Source organism: Lepus europaeus, chromosome 1 (genome assembly GCF_033115175.1).
Source record: "Lepus europaeus isolate LE1 chromosome 1, mLepTim1.pri, whole genome shotgun sequence".
NCBI classification, from domain to species: domain Eukaryota; kingdom Metazoa; phylum Chordata; class Mammalia; order Lagomorpha; family Leporidae; genus Lepus; species Lepus europaeus.
In genome coordinates, this window is record NC_084827.1 from 153,576,912 (window position 1) to 153,598,556 (window position 21,645).

At 36.6% G+C, this 21,645-nt stretch overlaps 1 protein-coding gene across 14 annotated transcripts in view; it reads left to right on the plus strand.

Moving 5' to 3' along the window:
• The window catches only part of MAP2 (microtubule associated protein 2), a 318,054-nt gene that overhangs the window by 252,496 nt on the left and 43,913 nt on the right, over positions 1-21,645 (plus strand). For all 14 annotated transcript variants that reach the window (XM_062190748.1, XM_062190757.1, XM_062190862.1 and 11 more), the window contains 2 exons: positions 14,736-14,843; positions 17,358-17,441. In XM_062190748.1, coding sequence (XP_062046732.1) covers positions 14,736-14,843; positions 17,358-17,441 — 192 coding nt within the window. The remainder of the gene's footprint in view (positions 1-14,735; positions 14,844-17,357; positions 17,442-21,645) is intronic.

The following is a 21,645-nucleotide window of genomic DNA, read 5'->3' on the forward strand; positions in this document are numbered from 1 at the left end:
CTTCTTCTAGTTCATCCCCCAAATGACCTCTCTAGGAGGAGCTAGGAATTCAATCCAGGTCTCCCATATGGGTGGCAGAAAACTAAGTACTTGAGCCATCAATTGCCGAGTCCCACAGGTCACAGTAACAGGAAGCCAAAATCAGAGGTGGAGATAGAACTTGATCCCTGGTACTCCAATATGGGATGCTCCTGTAACCTACTGCAACACAAGGCCCCCTCCACCTACATGTTCTTATTCTAAGTACTTAAAAAAAAACTTAGGAGGAAACTAATACTACTATTAGTACTATTAGTAATATCAAATGACTATTACTTTCATAAGAAAGTTTAAAAAGAAATCAATTCACTGGATATTTTTCTCCTTGTTGCATTCTGCATCTCAATACCCAAGTTCTTTTTTATCTTTCATTTAAAATAGGCTATTGGTTGCTTCTCTCATCAAGTTGAAAGATAAGATTTGTGACCAAAACTTTGAAAAGATTAGAATAAACTTGCTTTCTCAGAATGTTACTGGATCAAAAAGGCTGACACGGGAAAAGTAGCTTTTTCTTGTAAAAATTGCATTATCTTGGCATATATCATAAAAGATGGGGTTATTTTCTCTAAGCCACTTCTCACCTAGTTTTTTAAGTCCTGTTTACAATAAGAAAAGAAGCAAATCATTTCGTTGGAAACAAATGTAGTAGTCACTTAGAAAAACCACATTTTAGAAGTGGAAGTAGGGGTCGGCACCGTGGCTCACTGGGTTAATCCTCCACCTTGCGGCACCGGCATCCCATATGGGCACTGGGTTCTAGTCCTGGTTGCTCCTCTTCCAGTCCAGCTCTCTGCTGTGGCCCAGGAAGGCAGTGGAGGATGGCCCAAGTGCTTGGGCGCCTGCACCTGCATGGGAGATCAGGAAGAAGCACCTGGCTCCTGGCTTCGGATCGGTGCAGCGCCAGCCGTAACGGTCATTTGCAGGGTGAACCAAAGGAAGGAAGACCTTTCTGTCTCTCACTGTCTAAAACTCTTCCTGTCAAAAAGAAGAAGAAGAAGAAGAAGAAGAAGAAGAAGTAGTAGTAGTAGTAGTAGTAGTAATAGTAGTGGTGGTGGAAGTTTATTCAGGGGTCAGTAGTCCTCTACTGTCATGAATGTGTCTGCCACCTAGCTGAAAAAAAGTAGTGTTTGAAATGCCCTTTGGATCACATTTAACTAGCACATGTATTCTGAATGTGACGCTGAAAATACTGCTCAAGAACTTAGCTATTTTGGTGACACAACTTTCCTTTCTAGTTGGATTTTGCTATTTAAGGGTCAACTGAAGCTATTCCAACTAATAATTTAGCATCTTAGGATGGCAGTCAATCAATGGATAGTTTTGAATTTAATTTTTTCAGTATGAAGGAAAAAAACTCTTTCAAATTATGTTTAAATGAAAATTTTAAAATATTAAGTATTTCTTTCAATTGGATAGTGAACCTCAAAAATGATTTCAACTTTCCCTCTTATCCTCTGATGCATCTTTTTTTAAGATTAAAAACTCAATAAACACAAAGTTCTTCTCCAAGTCATTAAAAAAATAAAAATTACAAGTTTGGGTTTTCAGATTTATTTATTTGAAAGTCAGCTACAGAGAAGGAGAGAGTGAGTTTGAGAGTGAGAGTGAGAGAGAGAGAGAAAATCTTCCATCCACTGGTTCACTCACCAGATGGCTGCAACAAAGCAGAAGCCAGAAGCTAGGTCTTTATCCAGTTTTCCCACATGAGTGCAGGGTCCCAAACACTTGGGCCATCTTCCAGTGCTTTTCCCAGGCCACTAGCAGAAAACTGGATTGGAAGTAGAGCAGCTGGGACACCAATCAGTACCCATATGGGATGCCTGCATCGCAGGCAGAGGCTTGACCTGCTGTGCACAGTGCTGACCCCTTAAAAATATTTTGCATAATTTGTTTGATGAAAATGTTGAGGTATTTCTTTAATTTTGCTCTATAAAAATCCTATATGAATGAATGAAATGCATTTATTAGTATAATAATTGCCTTAAAGTCATATTTCCCTATAGCTTTTGATTACCTTGTGATTGCTATCAGGCCAAGGCATTCCTGCTTCTTCATTTCTAGACTATGGAAGGAAACAAACAAAAAGAAGAAAAAAAAAAAGAACCAATAAAGTTGTCTGATTTCATGAAAATTTTTACTTTAATGATACATTTTTCTTTAGAAGAACAAGTGCAAAATACAAACTCATATGAAAAATTTTTGAAGGGTAAGGAGTTTTTGTAAATGTTGAAAGAAACTAGCAAGGGGATAAAAAGTGAATTAGAGATATTAAACTTTTTTAGGTATTCTTAGAACCAGGAGCTTATCGCTGTTTCATGACCAGGACTACTATATGTAAAATATTGAAATTATACTTTAATTTTGAAAAAAACAAAGTTACTAGCCTTGAATTAGAAATTTCCCTTATATGATGGAAAATATGATTTAGCACACAAGTCATCCAGTTCTTTAAACCCCAAAGTCATAAAAGTTGATGGTACTAAGAGGATAGAAAATTAACTCAACTATTATATAGGAGGTAGGGCTTGTAGAGATCCTTAGGTCCCTGGGGGCATATCTTTGAAAGGTGGTTCTCATGGAGGGCTGTGATAAAAGCCTAGGGATTTCCAGCTTCTATCTCCCCTCCTGGCCCACCATGTGATTGTTCTTCTTTATGCACTCCATCATTCACCACTGGCTTCCTCAGGAGAACAAAGCCTCAGCCAAGATCTTCAAAACTGTGAGTTAGGCCGGCGCTGTGGCTCAACAGGCTAATCCTCCACCTTGCGGTGCCGGCACACCGGGTTCTAGTCCCGGTCGGGGCTCCGGATTCTGTCCCGGTTGCCCCTCTTCCAGGCCAGCTCTCTGCTGTGGCCAGGGAGTGCAGCCGCGGCGGCCATTGGAGGGTGAACCAACGGCAAAAAGGAAGATCTTTCTCCCTCTCACTGTCCACTCTGCCTGTCTAAAAAAAATAAATAAATAACACTTTTCTGCATCAGCTCTCTCAGATATTTTGTTGGAGATGAGAAGCTGATTAATAGCCAGGAAGAAAATAATAAGCTTTTTCATATATTGCCATAGACATATTTTACTTAAAACTTTCAGAACCTTCTTAAAAACTCTCATTTTACATATCCTCAATTAGTCCATGTATCTGCATCATGGTTCTCATGCCAAGTGAAGCTCTGCCTATCTGGGACTAGCCTTCCACAAAATTATGAAGTAGATAAAACATGCCTTGAGCACTTTTTCATCTGCTTCTCCAGCTCATTTCTCTTTAATTTTTATTTATTTATTTGAAAGTCAGAATTATACAGAGAGCGAAGAGGCAGAGAGAGAGAGAGAGGTCGGAAGACCTCTGGTTCAATCTGCTGGTTCAATCCCCAGTTGGCCAAAATGGCTGGAGCTCTGCCGATTGGAAGCCAGGAGCCAGGAGCTTCCTCCAGATCTTCCCACGCGGGTGCAGGGTCCCAAGGACTCGGGCCATCTTCTACTGCTTTCCCAGGCAATAGCAAAGGGCTGGATCAGAGGTGGAGCAGCCAGGATTTGAACCAGCATCCATATGAGATGCTGGCACTGCAGGCAGTGGTTTTACCTGCTACACCACAACGCCAGCCCCCCCCCCCTTTTTTTTCCATTTCTTTATTTTCTTTAGGTTGTCACTGGTCACCTTGCTCATATGCTCAGAGCTCCCACCATCAACCCTATTGCAAAGGCCAGTCATCTTTCCCTATGTCAGCCTGTCTACCCAGATAGTATCCTGTTCTTCCATTCTCAGCTCTCTCTTTCCATCAAAATCTATTTGCCTTTCTCTTTCTGCTGGGCTCCTATAATAGAACAACAAGAGCTATTGCAATAATGAATTATAACTTCATACTGCTAGAGGTTTCCATTCAGGCTTAGAACTTCATTGTTTTCAAGTAAATGCTGTTGAGGTTTTATGAATGAAATAGATGACATTCATAATTTGAAAGTATTCCTAGAGGTTTGCTTGCCATCAGTGAGAGCCAATAAAGGAAAGATCCAGCACAAGAGATTAAAATAAGAAACAACATTGAAGCAAGATCATCAATATAAAATTTTATTTTAAAAGATTTCTTAGTGTCCAACATAAGATTTGTAGGTTATTTGCAAATTTTTGAAGATAATTTTGAACTTACTATTTCTTATTTCTTAATCGTCTTACATAATGAGCTCTTACAACTTTTGGTTGGAGAAAAATTCATTTAATAGCATTTTTCATTGGATACATTCATCAATCTAGAACACAAAAAAATCTTTATTCTAGAATATTTTTGACATAAAAATATAAACAATTCAATTAAAATCTTCACCTTTTACTATAATTATAACATCAAAGTACAAATATAATATTGATCTTGACACTTGTTTTTGTATTTTTAAAAAGTGACCAGACAAAATTTGCTGATTCTGATATATATATATATCCTGGCAGAAAGTCTTTAACATCAATGTTACTTATCTGAAATTTTTTCAATGGAGATTTCTCTCCTATCTTGTAGTTAAGTATTTATTTTAGCAACATTATCAAAGAAAATTAGAAGGATTGCATACATATATATAGAGATAGATAGATTTAGATATATATATTATTTTTCTTTTTCTGCTATGGTATTTCAGCTTTCAGGATTTTTATAATATTTTGAATTACATGTATCTTCTTTCATAACATTATTGTACCGTGGCTCTTGATTTTGTCTGTATATACACATAATAATTTGAAAATTATGAAGAATTATCAAATCTATTTATTAGTGACTTAAAGTCTGCTGGTTTCTTTCAGGTTCTTTTATATAGCTACAATTGTAAAAATAAAATAGGCAGTCATAGAGGATGGACAGTCACTTATTTAAAACATTCGTAGTTCATGAGAGACTTTCCAAGAAGAACACATATAACGTTAATATTTGTTAACTTGCTCAATCATCCTTATAAATGTATTAGGACAGAAAGTTATAAGCAAAATGCAAATACACAGAAGACATGTTGGTCTCTTGACGTGTTGATTGAGTGTGCCCCATGATGTTTTGTGAACCAAATGATTTTCCCACCACATGATTCCTAAATTCCATGTTCCTCCATGTTACTAGGATACTAAAGATTGCTTCAGTTGTACAAGATGACTCATGTATATGGAGAACTTGTATTTTTAAAGTTCATTCCAATGACATTTTTTGGGAATCTGAAATGTTTTTCATTTTTCTGTGATGTCCTCAGTGTCAGGCATTCTTAGGTACTGCAGGGATGAAAGCATCAATTCCTTCATAAGGGAAACTAGCGTCACTCCTGTCCTTTAAAGTATGTCAATACAGATGTAACTTTAAAAGCATGAAGAGACTTTTACGTGCAGGAGTACTGACACATACATGATCACACATGCACATTTTATTTTTTTTCCCATAGTTACTCTAAGGGCAAATTCATTTGTTTGATATTTAATCTTTCCACTAATGTTAATAATAATGCCATATACTAAGATCTTTTGGCAATGTTATGAATTTCAAGACATAACAGAGAAAATAATGCAATTTTTCACAAGTCTGTAACAATTATAACGGTTTTGACAAAATGCAAATCAGAATATTTCCAAATTCCAAAAGCATGATCAGTTCCTATAGTGACTAAATGCATGTATTCAGCTTACTGATATTAAAGCTATTTGAAAATTTCATGGGGGCAAGCTGCTCAAGAAATTTACCTTTCCCAAATTAATTTAGATCAATAAAATTTTACAACTTGATCTAATTAGTAAATGACTAATATAGGGCTTCAACAATATAAAAATGCATGCATTACTACATTGGAAACCAGCAAACACGCCAAGAACAAAAACCTTTGACTTGAATGTGATAAATATAAAACTAGAGTTGGACTGGCTTTATATTCACTTACTGTATCTCTTCTGCTAAGTGTGTTTTTTTCCTGTTTCCATCTGGGAAATTTAAATTAGAAGTTAAATTTTTCAGTAAGTACCATTTCTGATCTGTGCTTTTCTAATTAGTTTTTGACTCCATTATATAGTATCCTTAACCCAAGTAATCCTTTCACTCATAATCCTATTAATTTTCCACATCTTCCTCCTTGATTAAGTGTAAAAGCTAAGCCAGTTCTGTGAAACTTCTAAAGGCTTCATTTGAGCACCTTAAATTGTAATCTAAATAAGGTTAGAGATTGGGACAGGTGCTATGGCATAGTAGGCTAAGCCTCTGCCTGCTGTGCCAGCATCCCATATGGGCACTAGTTTGTGTCCAGCTGCTCCTTTTTCATTCCATCTCTTTGCCTATGGCCTGGGAAAGCAATAGAAGATGGCCTAAGTATTTAGGCCGTTGCACCCATGTGGGAGACCCCAGAGAAGCTCCTAGCTTCAGATTGGCCCAGCTCCAGCTGTTGTGGTCATTTGATGAATGAACCAGTGATTGGAAGATCTTTTTCTCTGTCTCTCCCTCTGTCTGTAGCTCTACCTCCCAAATAAGTAAATCTTTTTAGAAAATAAGATTAGGTTTTGAATACATGGTCAAAATAGTTAAAAGAGAGAAACAGACAGATAATCCTCACTAGTTTGCATGTTGGTGCTTGTAGAGAGATCAGTCAAAATCTGTGGCCATCCTAGCAAATCTTAAAAAAACAAAAATAAGATATGTCCTTCAAAAAGATTGCCTACCTTCAAACACTATTTAAATGCAGGAATTCCCTGTCTTATTTCTAATTTCCCATCATGATTAAACATAGTGCTATTGTCTATAGGTGCAAAGTAAATTCTCTTAAATTTAAATACCCAAATTTAAATACAAAAATCTTAAATTTAAATACCAAAAATGAACTTCTTCCAATCATAATTCCTTATGTTAAGTGCATTTATCTCCATCAACTAACTACCTCAAATACATTTCTCTGATAAACTAAATTAATCCTTGTTTTAATCACTGAATCTTTGGGGAAAACTTTGGAAGAAAACACTGGCAAGCGAAAATCTGTAGCTGCAGTGTTGGCTAGTGTGACCCTTTAATTTCAATAGGGGTCTCACATGCCAACACTGGCCTCTTTAATTAATGTGAAGGTGCCAGGGAAACAAATAAACAAAAACCCAACAATCTGCTCTTTTAATTTCCTTCATCACCAGTTGATTACAGGAAATAGTTTCAGAGGGACCATTTACTCTCCAAATTAAGGAAAGAGGAGAGGCAAGAAACTTTTCTTCTTTCCTTACTTCTGTGAATTTATCTCGCATATTTGTTTAGCAGAGCACTTGGAACTACACAGTGCTTTCCTTGTTGACTGGTTTCCATCAGTAGGAGCAATTAGCATTGGTTTCCTAGGCAACCCTCCTGTACCCTACTGTGAGAAACCTTTTCTTGACAGAAGCATTCTATCTTAAATGATTTTGTTTTCCTTCTTCCACAATTGTATGGTAGGCTTATTTGTCATTTCTTTTAAAATAGCATTATTATGTCTGTGATTCTCTGAAGCAGAAGCATTTACTGGCTTTTATATTACATATGATTGAATTTACTATGTGTCTCTTACTTTATCTCTTAACCTGAACAAAATCAACAAAATTATGTTGTTAGACATTTGCCAACTTTCATCGCTTTTTTTTTATAGTCTAATTGGTGAGCCTTTGCATGTTCTAGTAATCCTAGCTGGTCCTAATGAAAATGCAAAGAGTATACATTCAAAATAAATTTCTGAGATTATCAACAATGTCAGTGTCATATGTCACTCAGAAGCAAGTTGCAATTTTCAGGGCTATTGAGAAAGTTTCAACTCCATTATTTTGTTATTAGTCAACCAAGTAATATTGATTAACTAATAGGATAAAAATAGCTAAACAGAAAATATGTGCTAAAATCAGAACCTGAACCTGTCTTTAAAATGTTGGCATTTAAGTACTGTGATCAGAAGTGCATGGCTGTGGCTGTGGTGCAGCATGAATCGTCATCCTGGTGAAAAAAAACAGGCTAAATTGGGTAAAAATACTGAGTAGTGTGGTACAACATTAAGGTAAATTTTACTTTATGTAAAATTTTTTATCATGTTATTTTATCATGTTATTTTAAAGCATTAATAAATGACAGGAGCCTGGTATATTGTCTATTTGGTAAGGAAATAATCACCAGGAAAAATAACATTTCACATGGTGACAAAAACTTTCAAGTCTTACCTAAATTTGGTTAGTCAGATGTACAAATTAAACAAGCACTTAATTGTGTTATTTCATTTAATAGTCACAGCACACCAAATGATAAATACCACTTGTATTCCTACTTTACAGATGGTAAATCTGAAGGTAAGAGAGATTATCATGGAGGCAAGGTTTTGAGGCTAATAAGAGGTGGAAGCAGAGTTTGACTCCAAATTTTCTGTCACTGGAGTTGACTCCTTTGCAAAATATTTGCACTACACTGATGTAAACTAAAGTGATATCTAAATGGGGCCATTAAGATGCCCTTTTGCATAATTTTGCCAGTTTTTCCTTCTGGACAATGTATAAATGTATAAATTAAATAGTACAGGCAAAACTGCCTAGTGTAATTTATTTTAAAACTTGGCATAAATAGTGATGTTTATTCATCAGGTGAAATGTAGATAGCATGGCATGATACCTTTTGGGTATTATCAGGTAACTTTTTGCATTTATTTTAATGCTGAATTCCCAAGGTATGTGTTTTTGTTTTTTCAATTTTTTTCTGGGATATCTTTTTCTTCTGTGCCACCTCCTCTTCTGGTTTAGGAACAATTTTTCCTTTTCAGCGAGGTTCATCTCAGTGTGACAAGGGATGCTCATGTATGGGTTAATCCGACCTCATGTAGGGACAGAGGCACATCTTGGATGCTTTGTTCAATGGGGTATGTTCAATGGCCAAAGACTCTACATCCAAACCCTTAAATTCAGCATTATTTTCTCTGTTTTTAAGCATGTACAACAGAAACTCAGCACTGTTTTTGGGCCACTGATCCTGTCTAGTCACACTATGTGGCCTGGGCACACCTACCAACTCTACCCTTGTAACTAGAGAATGGCACATGTTGCTTCTTTTGTGTGACATCTCTCAGATACGTGGTAATTTTTCAGATATGCATAGTCTTGATGGCTGGCCAGTTTCTTTGGTGTTCTTCAAGTGAACATGAAGATTCAAACCTCTTAATTTGCATAATTTGTGGGTTTTTCTGGATCAAGTGAATAGCAAACAATTTTCTCAAACCACCAGAGGCTGCTTACAGCAATAGCTCAACTAGTTCCTTACACCTGTTTATCTCCTGTATGTTCCACTTACATGTTTCCCCAATAATGAAAAAAACAATATTTATTTATACTATTCATTTTATCCAATGAAGGATGCTTTGATACTTGTAGAAACTGCCAAATTACCATATTGATTGACACTACTAATAAAATAATAAGTTAATGTTTATATGTTGGCTTTAAGGTTCTCATGGCCAGGCAAAACTGCTTTTCCTCGTTAATTACACTGAAATCCTAACATTCATGAAAGAGAGAATAGAAATAAATATCACACATACTTCTTAAGGTGATTTCTAACATAAAGGAAAAAAGTATACCTCCAGAAAAATTTTACAAGTTCAAAAGGAAAGTAGTTGAACCTTTCAAAATAGCAGATTGTAATAAGGAGATTATATCTTTAACTATGAAGATAAATATTACTTTTCAATTATGTGTAATTAGTAAAATACTTCTTCAATTTTTGTGTATTCCAGAGTCATTTTTAACCTTCCAGACAAGTAAGTCCTATTCACTTTACACACGTGTTTAATGGGGAAAAATTAGACTAGAAAGGGAATAAAGTAGCAGGTAGAAAAAGTAAGTAATGAAAAATTAAAATGAATTCAAATCTCTTATCTTAAAGAGGTTTCTCCTTGCAAATTGTCCTCAGGAATAGACTGTTCCAGTGCCTTTTGAGGCACTGTCTAGAAGCTAGTCCAGAGTTAGGACTGCTGGCGGGAATCTTAAGCAGATGGTAGACCAAGACCTACACAACTAGGAAGTGGGAATGAAATCAGAAAATAAATAACAAAGATAAGTTTTACTACATAGCTTTGTCTTGGAAAAAATACTTCTGTTGGCCATCAACACAGTTACCAACATCATAGAGACTGGTTTAACTTACTGTCAGGTGGTTGTAAATGGGTTAGTCAGGCTGGACCATAAATGCCTTTCACTTTAGCTTTTTTTTTTTTTTTTTTTTGACAGAGTTAGAGAGAGAGAGGGAAAGACAGAGAGAAAGGTCTTCCTTCCGTTGGTTCACTCCCCTAATGGCCGCCACGGCCAACGTGCTGCGCCGATCCGAAGCCAGGAGCCAGGTGCCTCCTCCTGGTCTCCCATGCGGGTGCAGGGGCCCAAGCACTTGGGCCATCCTCCACTGCCTTCCCAGGCCACAGCAGAGAGCTGGACTGGAAGAGGAGCAACCAGGACTAGAACCTGGCACCCATATGGGGTGCCAGCACTGCAGGCGGAGGATTAACCAAGTGATCCAAGGAACCGGCCCCTAGCTTCTTTTTTTAAAAAGAAATATTAAGGTATAAAATCCAGAAGAATAGTGATTAGGGAAAATGAAGACAATTTGGTGCAGAACTATATAAAAGTTCTTTTCATTTGAGTTCCTTGATGTGCTATGCCTGTTAGGTAATTACATAACAGTCTGTGCAACAACTTGTGTTATTGGTACTTTGTTATTTCTATTTTATTCATGAGACATTGAAGCACAACAAATGTGGGTAAATTTTTTGGGATAAAATACTTATAAAGTATTAGTGCTGGAGTTTGTTAAAGCCCATTAGATTTCTTCTTATGCATGCTGTAAAAGAAAATTATTCCTTAGATAGGTAGAAAGTTGTGATGGATGGAGAAGGGCATTTAATAGATATTTGTAGAATTAATGAAGAATTATACATGTATATAATCACATACATGTTATAGCTTTTATATTCTTAATTTCATAAGTCTGATTTTATGTCTGTCTTCCATTTTATGTTTCTTTGGAATATTTCCCAGTAATCTTCCCAGAGTGCTACCACATGATCTCACTCATATGTGGAATCTATAAAAGTTGATGTCATGAAGTTGAGAAAACTCTGGTGGCTACCAGAGGCTGGGAAGAGTAGGGAGCAGAAGGAATATGGAAATGTTGGAGTATGATAGGTGTAAGAAGTTCTGGTATATTATTAATTATAAATAACCATAATGTACTATACATTCTTTTAAAGATTTATTTATTTATTATAAAGGCAGAGTTACAGAGAGAAAGAGAGACAGAGAGAGAGAGAGAGGCCATCCATCCGCTGGCTCATTCCCCAGATAGCTACAACAGCCAGAGCTAGGCTGATCTGAAGCCAGGAGCCAGGAGCTTTCTGGGTCTCCAGAGCAGGTACAGGGGCCCAGGCACTTGGGCCATCTTCCACTGCTGTCCCAGGCCATAGCAGAGAACTGGATTGGAAGTGGAGCAGCCAGGACTCCAACCGGCACCCATATAAGCTGCCAGCACTGCAGGTGGTGCAGCTTTACCCACTACACCACAGTACCAACACTACTGTACATTTTCTTAAAAGCTAAAAGAAAGGATTTTGAATGTTTTTACCTTAAAGAAGTGATAAATGTTTATGGGAATAGATATGTTTGCTCTAATTTGAACATGACACAATGTATGTATATATATATATATATATACACACATATATGTATATGTGTATGTATGTATGCATATGTATGGAATTATCACATGGTATCCATAACTATTTATAATTTATATGTATCAGTTAAAAACTTTTAAATTACCAAAAAATGTTTTCTCTGAACTTACCCAATCCTGAAGGAATTTGCTCTTGTCCCAGGACCAATGCACAGGAAGAAGTCTACCCAGCAGATCTGCTGATACTCTGCTTCTGCACTGGGAGAACCCATCTCTGTTTTGTGGGAAGCTGCCACCAGTGTGCTTGCAGGATGATTGTAAATTGAATGAAGTATTGCAATCCCAGAACAAACCTATGCTCATGTTTTCCTAGACTCATGACGAAATTTAGATTTTAAAATGTTATTTCCTTTAAAAAGTGTTAGCAATATTATTATTTAAAAAGCTTGAAGATAAGATGTCAAGTAAGTCAAAATGAACCTGGCTCCCACACAGCCTGTTTGTATATTCTAAAATAGCATTTCTCCTTGTTTAGAGGTGCACTGAACCTGTTACTGTAAAGTAAATTGAAAGAATGATGTCACAAAAATTAAAAGGGAAGAAAGGAAAGAGGAAGAAGGGAAGAGAGTATCATTATATTCTTGGAACTGTATCTATGAAACTCATGTAGCCTGTTCTTCACATTTAATAAATTTTAAAATTAATTAAAATTAATAACAGTATTTCTAAAAATATGTTGTTTTAAAAAATAATTATTAATTCTTCCAAGAGTGATTTAAATTTTTTCTGATACTTTGTACTTAATTATTTACAAAATAAAATTAGCTTATTCATCAGTTTTTATTCAGCTGTAAAACTCAGACATTTTTAAATTAGTTTTCTCTGAAACAACAAAACCAAGAAAATACGAGTTTCCTGTAATTTCTCACCTAAACAATATTGTTTCACTGAAACTACGTTACCACTCACAGTTACAATGTGGCACCAGCTCCGCAGTGCATTTTGCTTAGGTTGGGTGTGTTTCTACTGACTGAAGTAATAATTCAATTCTCCCTTCACTTGTCTCTATTTTGACTATTTTAACTTAAGTAATGAAGACAAACAACAGTGTTAGCACATAGTGACCACTATAGTAATTTTCAACATATTACTTCTACTACAATGACTGCTACTAACACTAGATAAGACTATTAATAATACAAATGTCCAGCCTAGTAGTAAAAATGCCAGTTAAGATACCCACATCTGGGGCCTATGTTCTACCGTAACAGGTTAAGCCACCACCTTTGACACCAGCATTCCATATGGGCACCAGTTTGTGTCTCAGCTGCTCTACTTCCTATCCAGCTCCCTGCTAATGGTCTGGGAAAAGCAGTAGAAGATGGCGCAAGTATTTGGGCCCCTGCCACCCATGTGGGAAACCCAGTTGTAGCTCCTAGCTCCTGGCTTCAGCCTGGACCAGCCCTGGCTGTTGCAGCCATCTGGGGAGTGACCCACCAGATATAAGATCTCCCTCCACCACCTCCCACTCCCACTCCCATAACTCTAATATTCAGATAAATAAATAAATCTTAAAAAAAAAAAAAAGATTCTCACATCACAGTACCTGAGTCTGATTCCCTGCTCCAGCTCCTGATTCCAGAGTCCTACTAAAGCAGACCCTAGGAGATAAAGGGGATGGCTCAAGTAATGGAGATCTGACACCCATGTAGGAGAGCTACATTACATCCAGGCTTCTGCCCAGCCCAGCCTGGCTACTGGGGGCAGTCAAATGAACCAGCACTTGGGAATACACTCTCTCTCTGTCTCTCAAATAAGTAAATAAAAAATTTTAAGATTATTTATGGAGAATACTTAACAATATAAATAGTGGCTATTTTAAAAATTGGGAATAAGCATATAAAACAAATATATTTAGCCAAGTAATCCAACTTTTTAAAATTTAGATAAAATTTGCCCATATGAATTGCTGGCCTCAAAATTCCATGTTCACTGGTCTCTCTGTCATTCTGGAAGAGATGCAATCTAAATGAGCCACCTTGGTGAAGTAGGAAGAGCTCTGTGAACCTGCTTGTGCACATGCAAACCTGATTGTCAGCCATAATAAAATTTCAATAAAGAGACTAGCGCTGTGGCTCAATAGGCTAATCCTCCACCTTGCGGCGCCAGCACACCGGGTTCTGGTCCCGGTCAGGGCACCGCATTCTGTCTGGGTTGCCCATCTTCCAGGCCAGCTCTCTGCTGTGGCCCGGGAGTGCAGTGGAGGTTGGCCCAGGTGCTTGGGCCCTGCACCCCATGGGAGACCAGGAGGAAGCACCTGGCTCCTGGCTTCGAATCAGCGTGATGGGCTGGCCGCAGTGCGCCAGCCGCGGCAGCCATTGGAGGGTGAACCAACGGCAAAAGGAAGACCTTTCTCTCTGTCTCTCTCTCTCTCACTGTCCACTCTGCCTGTCAAAAAAAATAAATTTAAAAAAAATTAAAATTAAAAAAAATTTCAATAAAGAGTTATTGTAATATCTGGATCAAAATTAGCAGATTGAACTCCCACTTCTTTTAGGATCATAAAAGGGGTATTTTTCTGGGTATGCTGTTATATAAAGATGGTGAAAACTCAAATCTGTAGAATTTATTTATAATCCAGGATGGATATATATTTTTTCTTCATCTATATGTATATATGTATACATATAAATGTATATGTACACAGATATATATGTATATCATATAGTATATATAATATACACATACATGTGTACATTTGATCTCAACAGCCTCAACAGTGTTATATAAATTAATTGGTTTTCTTTCATTCTCTGTTCACAGTACTTAGCTCCCAGAATGCACATTCTTTTTCTTCTCCTCTCTCCACCCCCACCTTTCGTCAGTATGTTTTTGCTTCATCTGCTCTTTAAGAAATATACTTTACTTTTAGGGGAAAGACAGCTAACAGGGGATTTTATTATTCTGTCTGCATTGTTTGGTTACATTTGCTCTTTGCTACCTGCTTTGGATGTCTTACTTGCTATTTTCTTTTGTTACTATTTGTTACAGAGGAAGTGTCTGCAAGGATAGTTCAAGTAGTCACCGCTGAGGCTGTAGCAGTCCTGAAAGGTGAACAAGAAAAAGAAGCTCAACATAAAGATCAGCCTGCAGCTCTGCCTTTAGGTAAATAGAAGGACCTCAGGTCAGGGCCTGTGTCTGCTGCCCCTGATCTTGTTCACAAGATAGGCCATATATTGTACTGTATCCTTCATGTAACATTCATCAAACACCTCCACTGGGATACACTGTGAACATTTTTACCTTCCTCAATGGGTTCTTTGTAGTATTTGGATAGTTTTTAGGGTAATAAGCTTGCAGTTAGACTTTTCATTAAGTGTTCCTATGTTTGCATTCTCCAGATCATTACAGATAGTTATTATAAAAATAAAGCCAATGAATTTTTATTTTATGACTCTCTCCTCTCAAGGAAAATGTGCCAGAACTTTAACTAGAGATGACAGTTTCCTTTTGTGGGTTTTGGTGAATGAATACCTATATTATAATCTTGTTTGAGTCCCCCTTACCTGGCTACACAAAACCTATAGCCAAGGCTCTGTGAGAATCATCATCAACTCTGCATCACATAGGAAACAACCTTCACTTGTTTCCTCTACGAGTGCTGAGATTGCTCTGGCTTCTTCCTTGGTCACAAGAGCCAGATAGGCGATGCAACAAATGCTTGCAAAACACACACACACACTCAGCCGAAGACTTCTAGTACTTTTTTCAGATGGATGGATGTATGGATGGATAGACAGATAGATAATTTTTACACATAAAGAGATATAAGAATGGAGACTCTTACATTCAACATGTATGTCTATTTCACAAACATATATACCTGATTCATAGAATGTTATGATTTTTTTATTAAACTTTTATTTAATGAATATAAATTTCCAAAGTACAGCTTATGGATTACAATGGCTTCCCCCCTCCCATAACTTCCCTCCCACCCGCAACCCTCCCCTTTCCCGCTCCCTCTCCCCTTCCATTCACATCAAGATTCATTTTCAATTCTTTTTATATACAGAAGATCAGTTTAGTTTACATTAAGTAAAGATTTCAACAGTTTGCCCCCATATAGCAACACAAAGTGAAAAAATACTGTTGGAGTACTAGTTATAGCATTAAATAACAGTGTACAGCACATTAAAGAATGTTATGATTTTTAAAAGCTAAAAATTACCAGTGCTGCGGCTCACTTGGCTAATCATCCGCCTTCAGCACCAGCATCCTGGGTTCTAGTCCCGGTTGGGGCGCCGGATTCTGTCCCGGTTGCTCCTCTTCCAGTCCAGCTCTCTGCTGTGGCCCGGGAGGGCAGTGGAGGATGGCCCAGGTCCTTGGGCCCTGCACCTGCATGGGAAACCAGGAGGAAGCACTTGGCCCTTGGCTTCGGATCAGTGCAGCGCGCCGGCCACAGCACACTGGCTGTAGCAGCCATTTGGAGGGTGAACCAACAGAACAGGAAGACCTTTCTCTCTGTCTCTCTCTCTCACTGTCTAACTATGCCTGTCAAAAAAAAAGCTAAAAATTATACATCACTGTTTTCTTTCTTATAGCCTAATATATCCTTAATATTTGATATTCTGAACTCTGATCCATACTCCATTATCCTTTAATAAACAGCCAACAAAAATATCCTGCTGTCCCCAAATAATAATTTAGAATATGCTCAGTTTTTTAGATAATGAATTTTTTCAAACAAGAGGAAAATATCTAATTTAAAGCACTCTTTAGTCAGTTCACTTTTATTATTATTTATTTATTATTGTTATTAGTCTTTGAAATATTTTTTCTATTCTATTCACTGCTTTATGAAACCAAAATTCACATCATCTTTAAAACAGATCTAACCGCTAGTCGTAATTGTGAAATATTTCATTTTGAATTTCCTTACCTACCTGTGAAGGGTCATAAGGTAAGCGTGTTGAATAGAAAATCCCAGGGTTAACTGTGAATGACTTGCATATTTTAGAACTTTTCTCTCTGGATCTTCTTTACATGTGAGGCCAAGTCGTGAAACTCAGCTCTCCAGGAGATGGTTTCTCTGTGAAGGTTGCATCAGTCTGTGATGGCTTCATTTTTTTCTTCTTTTCATTTTTTTCTTTTTCATACAAAAGATAAAACATTTTGACATTAGACCCAGTGGACAAATTGTTGTAAAAAAAAAAACACTTAAAATCATTATGATTCATCAAAGTAATATTTGCTTCCCGATCAAGCCACTGAACAAGAGTGTTCTAATATGTTTTTCAATTCATCCAGCCAAATGCAAACTAAAATGCCTTCTGATGTGTGTTTTCATATGGTAAATTGCCACCAAAATGAATTATTTTATTACATGAATAACTAGACACAAGATAGCAATATTAATGATAGAATTTTAGTGGGCATTCTAATCCATTTCTATGGAATAGAAAAAATATTTTTGGGGAACATGTTAAATGCTTATCTTTGGTTTCAATAAAATGTGATCAGCTAATGGGCCTAAAAATTCGCCAAATGTGGCTTACTATTGAATCTTTTCCTGAATTTCATAGAGAGGCCTTTTAAACAATGGCAGAACTGCCCATGCAAATACTGGCATAATAAGATTAATTATTGTGTCTCATTTTTCCATTGTTTGACCTTTAGCAGCTGAAGAGACAGCTAATCTGCCTCCTTCTCCACCCCCATCGCCAGCCTCAGAACAGACTGTCACAGTGGAGGAAGGTAAGGCCTACTGGGCTTTCCAGGGTTTGTCTTCTGATAAAGGAAAAATAATGAACTTCAATCCATAAACACTGGACTTTTATATTGGTTACTATGTGGCCACATTTTGGAGCTGTGTGCTTCAAATAGTCAAGAAGAAATGAAGACTTTAAATAAACATATCATTACATACTTACATAAAATCAGAAGTAGAAGATATGGTAAATAAAAAGAAAAAAATCTACTTGGCAAAGGAAAGGATAATTCTGTGTTTCAGCTACTAGAAGAACTATAGAGAACCAGTTCCCATTATAATACTATCTTGTAAATATCTAAAAAAATAAAATAAAATCAATGTAGTACCTAATATAGTGGGGAAGGAGTCAGATTTATTGATAAAATCAATACTTCCCTATGAAAGGGTCAGGAACTGCCTCTGTTTTGTTCACCATTTTATTACCAAGAGCCTCCCCAGAGCCTGGCCTGCAGCATGCTCTTCACAAATGTTAATGAATAAATAAAGAAGTTAATAAATGAATCTGATACCGGGAGCAGTGGACTGGAGGCTGAGGTTGTGACTTCTTTCCTGCTGAGACCTATTGTTGTTTAGGAATCTATCTATGCACTCACTGGACATGGAATGCCATGTCAGTCTTTCAGTCTCATTGATAAAACAGAGGGATACCCTTGAAGAATACCCATTCAGAAGCTGAGATGAAAGGCGCTATTTTAAAGCAAACAGTGATCGGGTCTCTGACTTAGTTCAACTGTGTGTATCATTTGAGAGTTACAGGAAGAGGCAGAGAGTTACAGCTTAGCTGTTTTAATAAATTTTAGTTTTCATATACTAAAATCAGAATTTTAAATTATTCCATTTTATTCATTTCTTTTCTATTTCAGAGATCATTTTACTCTATTAAAAACTGAATATTATTTTTAACAATACTTGTCTTTTTATAATTTATAATTAGGTTCCTTTAAAATATTCTTTGATTTCCTAAGTACAAAAATCTAAATTATTGAACTATATATTATCAACTCATTTATAATTTATTTTGTCACAAATTTGTAAACTAAACTTTTTTAGCAGGATTTTCTTTCGTAGGCTTAGGTCTTTTATTCCCCTGAATTTACCGCCTGAAAAAGTATTAAGCAAACTAAATTACTCTAACTAAACAAAAGTTGGGAGTTATAATCAGTGCATTACACCCTCTATAGTTAATTCCTTAAACTGTGATTTAATCTTTCACTATGTAGAATTGAAAGATTCCTTGTGGCTTTGTGTCTGTTCATTCTTTTGGTACATACTTACAATGCCCCAAGGACTCTTCCAACTACAGTTATGCACTACTGAACAACACAAACATGATCCCTGCTTTTAAGGGACACGCAATCTAATGGAGAACAGAATTTCCAGTTGGGATAATGCCAGGAAGGGAAAGAACAGGAAGCTCTAAAAGCAGAACAAGGGAAAGTTTATTTTATTGCATGGTGAGGAGACGGTTTGGGAGCTGAGAGGTGAAGCATAAGGAAGTGATAACCAAGCCAATAGTGGAGAAAGGGATTTGAGGGCAGATGCATTAGGATCAGAAGGGTGCTCTGGTGGGCAAAGAATAGGAGGTGTAGAAGAAGCTTTGTAAGAGCTGTGGGAGTCCATGGCTCACAGGTTGTGAGAAAGGGGTAGAATGGGGAAGAAGTGAGAGTAAGCAGCAGCCAGCCTCGTTCAGAGCCTGGCTTTTACTCCAAATGCAGAAGGAAGCCTTACATTGTATTTTCCTCATGTTGTTGAAAATGGTTCAGAGCTCCTACTTAAAGCCCTTCAAGTGTTTAGAGAATCCTCTTAACCCAGAAATGGATGTGCTGTTGATAAAGCTGCCCTCCTAACAAAACTCTGCTGGAAGTTCCAGTATTGACTCTTCTTACTCTGAATGAGAGTTAGAGCAGAAAGTCTGCTTTCTGGGTGGGGTGGGGAGGTAATTCATATAATGAAAATATAAATAAATAAAATATGAATAACTTCCTCAGTTGGTTAACTTAGGTATCAACTTTCCAGAATAACAGTTCCCTTACATAACAGAATTGCTTTTCCCAAGCTGCTTCAATACATTCAGGAAAAATACCAGCATATTTGTTACTGAAAGTCACCCAAAATTGTTCTCAAACCCAACTTGTATTTCTATTTTTTTCTAAAATGCATGAAATTATAAGTAGCTTCAGTGATTTGCTGATCTGTGGATTATATAAAAAATATTTTATAAATTCTACCACTTAAATATCATTACTGTTCTTATGATAAATATGTGAAAGATATGTGGTTTAGAAAAACTACTGCCTCTGTTTTATTTTAAACCATACTCAACTATGTGCAACAAATATATAATTTTTTAAGTTTAGCTTTGTCAGAAAATAATAATGACAAGTCACAACACAGGATTGAGTATTTACTCTTTCCATCTATGTAGCTTGTTAAGATTCAACCCAAATTCCATCAATATGTTGCTTTAGCAGGTGAGAAGGGAGCAGAAGGTCTCTTTAGCTTGTCTGGGGCATTATTTACTCTCCTTGACAGATCAGCAAAACAACTTTGAGGGTATAGTGATTACCAACATCCAGTTCTTTTACACAAATGAAAGAGAGCTTTCAGATCAAATGAAGTAATTCAGTGATTTTGAGCATACACTTTTTAAAGCTGTTCTGACCCAAAAGGGAAACATGAAAGTTTCTACTAAAACTAATTTAAGATGTTAATTATCATCAATTATAAATATTCACTTATAATTAATGTAATAGTGATAATTACCACAATATGTGCTTATTCTTAGAAACATTTACAAGGGGTTTTGATGGAAAATTTAACAAGTAGTACACTTCTAAAGGAAACCATAATACAGTAAACTGATACTGTAATAGTAAGGATGGATATTCTCAAACAGACCTCCATTTTCTTCTTGGCCTGACCATAATAGTTGTCATTTGGACTGAACATTAGAATTCAGAAACCTGAAAACAGATCCAGGAATCCTTCTGACCTCTAAGGTTTGCACCAGAAATCAAGGGTGATATTTTCCCAAGTCATGGATATGGTGACATCATAATTGCTAAACTGAAAGCAATTTCCCCTCCAAATCATTCTGGGAGCAGCAATAATGATAAGCGAAGTAAGTTGTCTTCATTCAAAAGCTTGCAGAATGAGAAGGTCATAGAGATGGTGGAGAACAGCTTAAAAGTTGGACCAGCTGCCTTCGCCATACTTATGGGACAAGAGCTGTGATGTCACAACAATCATAAATCAGAATCCTTGATACCCAATGAGATGTTGTCTCTTATAAAGCTGACTACTTATTTGTATTCAAGGGGTTTGACCCACCAAGGCTATATTTTTGCATGATGAGCCTTACTTTAACCCCATACAAATTTTCAAATGCGTTTTTCTTCAAAAAAGATTTGAGTGAAAGCAAACTAGGAAAAAGTTATTCTTATATTAGTTTTTATTTTAACATAATAGTTATGAAAAGAACCATGTAATTTTTGAGGATTCATAATATCACCCTACCCTTTAATGCACCACATTATTAATTGAATTAATAAATTTTGTGGCAGAGAAGAGTGCCCCAAACATGAAACTTGTCTATTTATAGTGAAAATGAATGCATTCAATCCTGACTTTAAACAGAAAAAAATAACAGTTAAAATGAATTCAGTTTTTTATAAACCTCTCAACCCCTACTTTGATGTGTCAAATGAAGGGGAAGAGAACAGGTATGTGATAACTTGTCCTAGTGCACAGAATATACTGATGCTGACATGTGTGGAGCCAAGTTTGGTTTTCACACTTTCACGAACGCTTTCTCATTAAATCCTCCCAGCAACCCACCGAGATAGATTATACTCATTTCCACCTTTTTTTGTGGTCAAGTTATAAGGGCTTATGTCTGGATCAGCATCTCATCTAAGTCTAGATCTAGACCCCAGAATGCACAATTGCACTAGGTCCCAAAAGCTGACTCTTACCAAGGTTCTTACTCTGGAATTACCTAAGTGAATTACTTTCAAATGAAAGTCCTTTGTTACAAGCTACTATATTTATGTCTTAAGTGCTCCCAGAGAAATATTCCAGCTATTTATAATCTATTTATAATTCCTATGTATCCCAACTCCATTGGCATGATCCAAAAGCACCTGCTAGGCATAATTCTGTAACAAATGAGGATCTAATGACTTCTGC